The 6,596-nt window shown below is 34.7% G+C and overlaps 1 protein-coding gene across 3 annotated transcripts in view; it reads left to right on the plus strand.

The window, feature by feature from the left end:
- Nucleotides 1-6,596, plus strand: part of unc5cb (unc-5 netrin receptor Cb) — a 120,187-nt gene that overhangs the window by 109,717 nt on the left and 3,874 nt on the right. For all 3 annotated transcript variants that reach the window (XM_032540373.1, XM_032540374.1, XM_032540375.1), the window contains 3 exons: nt 2,181-2,414; nt 5,994-6,143; nt 6,237-6,401. In XM_032540373.1, coding sequence (XP_032396264.1) covers nt 2,181-2,414; nt 5,994-6,143; nt 6,237-6,401 — 549 coding nt within the window. The remainder of the gene's footprint in view (nt 1-2,180; nt 2,415-5,993; nt 6,144-6,236; nt 6,402-6,596) is intronic.

The raw sequence follows: 6,596 nt of genomic DNA on the forward strand, positions 1-6,596 counted from the left end.
GTGTGTGTGTGTGTGTGTGTGTGTGTGTGTGTTTGTGTGTGTAAAGACACACACAAGAGTCTGATGCAATCTGGAAGTAACCAATTGTCTCAGCGGTCAGTCTGGCCCTGCCTGTATCCAAATGCGCACACACCTGGAACAATTCCTTATAAGAGCTTGTTATGTGAAAAGTCAGTAAATAATTAACTACAGTTTTCAAAAGACAAGTGGCAGAGTGAAACTTGGATTATTTTCCAGCCTTTTTGGTTGAAAAATACCACTCCATATTCATTCATCAAGAGCGGTAACACGCTGGTTTATATCTAACATGTGTAGGCATGCGAGGGATCAACTTGAGAATCATAGATCTGTACATGGCTCACAGAGGATTCAAAATGACCAAAAATGTGGGTACACAGCTGTTGCGTTTACTGTTGTGTTTTGAAATCAGTTTTTAACTCTGTCATAGTATAATATTGAGGGGGAAATAATATTACTAGTATTTAGTATTAGTATTAGTATTTTTTCAGTATTTGGAGGACGTGTGGTCATTACAAGTATTGGGGAAAATAAATATCCATATCCCTGTGTACTCTGTGGGGATTACAGTACACGCTTACAATTGATTACATCTCTGACCTGTCAGATATGCAGATGGTATATCCAAGGTGACGGCAGCTTCCTTTCTGAGACCAGCCTCCATACTGCATGTGTGAAATATTGCTTTATATGACATGCTCTGTCAAAATGTTTATTTATCACTGCTGTAGACATGAGCTCCTATGAAGTAGTAATTCCTGGATATATATATATATATATATATATATATATATATATATAGTCATCACTACCTAGTGAAAATAATCAGTTCCATTGGCATCCAGGATACTGCAGCCTCCCCCGTCAAAGCACACAAGCACCTACCCACGCACACACATAAACACACACACGCACAGTGTCATTGAAGGGAACAAGGTGTTGTGATGATGATGAAGACAGCAGGTCGTATAATGAGGAACATGTGGGGCTTTCTGCTTCAGTAACTCTCTTACAAAGATGTATCCTCCCACGCCTCTAAGAAAGAAAGAAAGGAATATCTGCTGCTGAATGCAGTCAAAAATTCTCTTTATACGTTGTTTTTTTTTGCACCAGCACAAAATTTCTGAATCAAGCAAAAGCGTACTTTTTCCACTTTGTTTTCTAATTGTGCTCCAATAAGGAGCCCCATTGCCATCCCCCAGGAGCAGTTAAACTACTATAAAATACTGTAATTCCTCTTCTGTCTCTCATAATAGGCTGAATTAATTCCAATGTGCTGCTCACAGGAGTGTTTGGATTAGAGAGAGAGAGAGAGAGAGATAGAGAGAGAGAGAGACAGAGAGAGAAGGAGAGAGGATGAAAACCTCCTCAGACCAGACGGTCTTAATGAAAGAGAAATATGCCCTGGCATCAGTGCCATTACAGGTGTCAACCACAAATAGTCCGGATACTCAATCTTCTATTACCTCACATAAACAATGGCAGCATGCCATATATAAGTAATACACACTTGCTAAGTGTAATATTTTACTGTCAATTTCAATTAAATAGAATTGAAATTTTCTGTTAAATAGTAATACATTGATAGTTTAAGTACACTGTTTTTGCTAATGCATTAGATCAATTTAGTCCCCAAAACCTAAACTGAATAAACTTAAATTCTTCTCAGTTTCAAAACATACAAATAAAGGAGACCGTTTTTATGCTTTTGATGTTATGGCTATGCATATTTGTATTTGGAATACTGGGTATTCTTTGCAAAAATGTGGGGGTATGTTCAAATGACTCTCTGACTAGGTAAAACTACAAATTGTTCTCAACTTGCTGTGCCTCCATTGAATGGTGAATACATAAAAAAATATTTTATAGCACTTCAGATTCATCACTTATATGTATGAAAAAAAACATTCAATTAGATAACGAAAACCATGATTTTGAAAATGTCTCTTGGAGACAAGAAAGCAACAGTTAGCTTAATGGTTGTACTTACTTGCCAACAAATGCACACATGTACTGTAAGTCACTTGGAGGGGGAAAGAGCCAGGACCTCTAAATTATGGTATTTCCATGTATATGAAATCCCCTTCATATATCTGTTTCTGTAGTTTATTATCTCCCACACACCATCCCGTCACTTTTTCTTTCTTCCTGTCCATATACAGGATGTAGTGGTGGTAGGAGAAGAAAATTTCACTACACCGTGCTATATCCAAATGGATGATGAAGCCTGCCACATCCTGACAGAGACACTGGGTACCACCTGCCTAGTGGGCCAATCTCTCAGCGCTGCAACCATAAAGCGCCTCAAACTAGCAATCTTTGGCCCTGTCACCTGCCCCGCCATGGAGTATCACATCAGAGTCTACTGCCTTGATGACACACAGGACGCACTTAAGGTAAATATACAGCAAGTTGCAGTTAAGTGTCCTGTCTTTTGTCCCTGTATTTGCTAAATGTTATGTAGCAGAAATTAAATGTGTTTGTGAGCATTAATGATGTCTGTGAGTGTGCCCTTTTAGACTGAATGGTTTTGGTGTGTGTGTTTAGACATCATAGTCAGCTGAGGAGTTGTGAGAGCCACAGTGAAAAAGATTTGTGTTGATGTATCACAATAAGGGGAAACAAGCGCTTGCATTGAAAAAGCATGAAAAGCTGCACCTAGAAAGATGTTTTTGCTGCGCCAACACCAAACCTTTGTTTATATTATCCCTCTACTGTTGTCTCCTTCTGTTTAATACCTTTATCTACCTACATGCAGGAAAGATAAGGACGGAATATTATACTGAGCAGGGATATTAAACATGGTTATTAAGTTTGGGACTGGGTAATCTGTGGATATAAGATCATTTTCTTTACTTGGTTTGTTTAAACATGCCCTGTCTGTTCACTTTAAGATAAACTGCCTCTGTTATTAAAGGTGCATGTAATCCTTATATCTAATGTCCATACCTAATGTTTATATTTATATTTGGTTGTAGTTAGAAATTCACTCACACTCTACTGTTTACTTATATACTTATTATTGACCATCTTGGCCTATTGGTGATTGTAATGTATAGATGAACATTGTTGTTTGTTTGTTTGTTTTTTTTGTTTTTTAAGTTTTTTACTTTTCTGTTATGTAATTAATATGTTGGAACCCCCTTGAAAACCAGATGATACATCTCAAGGGGTTTATCCTAATAATAAATAAATTTGAACCTGCTATACTTATGTCCATATTCTATAATATAACCTTTTTCGACATGCTATTTTATGACTTTTTTCCCCTTTTTTTTGACATAATATACTATGACTTTTTTCGACATACTTTTGAATAACTTTTTTGTACATACTTAGCTGTGATATACTAATATAATGAAATATACTATTTTGATATGATATACTATGACTTTTTTCCACTTTTTTTGATATACTTTTTTGACGAATTATACATTGACTTTTTTGACATACAATGCTATGCCACTATTTTTATTAACATTCTGTTTTCCATGTTTCTCCAACAAACTATACATTGACGTCTTTCCACTTTTTTCGACATGATATAATATGATTTTTTTTCATACTTTACTACAACTTTTTCGACACACTATACAATACTATGACTTTTCTCGACATACTGTACTATGACTTTTTTTGACATACTTTGCTATGACTTTTTTCGACATACTATACTATGTTTTTTTCCCATTTTTTTTTACTTACTATGCTATGACTTTTTTCACTATTTATGACAGACTATGCTATGACTTTTTACCACGTTTCTCCAACAAACGATACATTGACTTTTTTGACATGATATACTACAACTTTTTTCGACTTACTATTCTATGACTTTTTTTGACATACTATACTATGACTTTTTTTGACATACTTTGCTATTACTTTTTTCGACATACTATACTATGTTTTTTTCCCATTTTCCGATTTTCATAGACACAAAATACCATGACTAAATCACTTTTTTCAAGAGACTAATAATATACAGGATAACGTCATATGTCAGACTCAATCCCTGGACCGTCTGGAATAAGGCTCTACATATGTGCGCCTGCACTACCAACTGAGCTAACCAGCCACTGTGTCAACTGTTTTTAACATAATAGACTATGACTTCTTTCAACATACTATGTTATATTTGACATTCTATGACCATTTTTGATTTAAAAACAGTAAGTTAATCACTATTTTTAAGATTTTAATTATGACACACGAGTCAGAATGCAACCCTGGACCTTCCGGAGTAAAGCTCTACATATGTGCAACCACTCTACCAACTGATCTAAGCTGCCACTGTGTCAGTTGTTTTCCCACATACTAGACTATGACTTCTTTCCCTTTTTTCGACATGCTATACTATGACTTTTTTCAACATACTATACTATGACTTTTTTTGACATACAATACTATGACTTTTTTTGACATACTATGCTATGACTTTTTTCCCATTTTTTTTACTTACTATGCTATGACCGTTTTCACTATTTATGTTATACTATGCTATGAGTTTTTACCACGTTTCTCCAACAAACGATACATTGACTTTTTTCGACATGATATACTATAACTTTTTTTAACATACAATACTATGACTTTTTTCGACATGCAATACTATGACTTTTTTTCCACATCCTTTACTAGGACTTTTTATTCCACTTTTTTCGACATACTATACTATGTTTTTTCCCCTTTTTCGACATCTTATACATACTATGCTATGACTTTATTTCAACACACTATAGTATGACTTTTTCCACATACTATAATATGACATTTTTCGACAAACTATGCTATGACATTTTGTTGACATACTATGCTATGACATTTTTTGACATGCTATACTATGACTTTTTCAATACATACTATACTATGATTTTTGTAATTATGACTGTTTTTGACATACCGTACTATGATTTTCATAGACATAAAATACCATGACTAAATCACTTTTTTTGAGAGACTAATAATATACAGGATAACGTCATATGTCAGACTCAAACCCTTGACCGAATAAGGCTCTACATATGTGTGCCTGCACTACCAAATGAGCTAACCAGCCACTGTGTCAACTGTTTTTAACATAATAGACTATGACTTCTTTTGACATACTATGTTATGACTATCTTCAACATACTATAATTTTTTCAACATACTTAACTTCAATTTTTTTGACTTACTATGCAACGACTGTTTTTGGCATACAATACTGTGACTTTTTATTTTACTTTTTTGGACATGCTAGACTCAAACCCTGGACCTTCTGAAATAAAGCTCTACATATGTGCACGTACTCTTCCAACTGTTCTATTCAGTCACTAAGTTGACTGTTTTCAACATACTAGACTATGACTTCTTTTGACATACTATTTAATGATTATTTTCGACATACTACAGTATGACTTTTTCTCCTTTTTTCAACATACTATACTATGATTTTTTATACGATTTTTTTTCGACTTACTGTAGTATAACGTTTTCCACTTGTTCATCATACTATGATTTTTTTCTCCCTTTTTTTCCACATTTTATACTTTTTTTTAACATACCATGACTTTTTTCGACATACTATACTAGGACTTTTTCAACATACTTTACTTTAACGTTTTTCAACATACTATGCTAGGACTTTTTTGACATACTATACTATGACTTTTAGACTATAGTGTGACTTTTTTTGACATACTATAGTATGACTTTTTTCAACATACTATTCTATAACTTTTTTCAACATACTATAGTATGACTTTTTTCAACATTCTATAGTATTTTATTTTTTTGACATACTATACTATGACTTTTTCGACATACTATACTATGACTTTTCCACTTTTTTGACATACTAGGGTATGACTTTTTTTTGACATAATGACATAAAAAACAACAGTGCACGGCAACAGTAGACACATTTGTTTTGATATCAATACACGTTATACCAAAATATATCTACCAAACGTGTGTGTTTTGTGTGTATTCAGGAAGTCCTACAGATGGAGAAGCAAATGGGTGGGAAGTTGTTGGATGAACCAAAGACTCTCAACTTTAAAGACAGCACTCACAACCTGAGACTTTCCATCCACGATGTCCCCCACACAATGTGGAAGAGCAAACTACTAGCTAAGTACCAGGTAAACTTGCACCCTTTCAGAAAAAAAGACTTCAACATTGTCACAGGCTCATGACAGCTGAGTAAATCTTCTACCCTCTTCACCTCTCTGCAGGAGGTTTCTTTTCAGCAAGTGTGGAGCGGCTCACAGAGGAACCTCCACTGTTGCTTTACCCTGGAACGGTTTTCCTCCAGCACTGTGGACCTGGCCTGTAAGATATGTGTTCGCCAGGTGGAGGGAGAAGGACAGATTTTTCAGCTGGATACTACACTGTCAGAGGTAAGATTTATACTTGGGTATTTATATGTAGCCTACACTCTTGCATTTAATTTTTTAACAGCTTAAAAGAATGATTCTTCTTGTTTAGATACAAGCAATGCATCACAAAACAAACTCACCAAGATCACACGTCGCTTCCAAAGTCCACTCCCCTACACCTATCTATCTATCTATCTATCTATCTATCTATCTATC

Source organism: Etheostoma spectabile, chromosome 16 (assembly GCF_008692095.1).
Source record: "Etheostoma spectabile isolate EspeVRDwgs_2016 chromosome 16, UIUC_Espe_1.0, whole genome shotgun sequence".
NCBI lineage: Eukaryota > Metazoa > Chordata > Actinopteri > Perciformes > Percidae > Etheostoma > Etheostoma spectabile.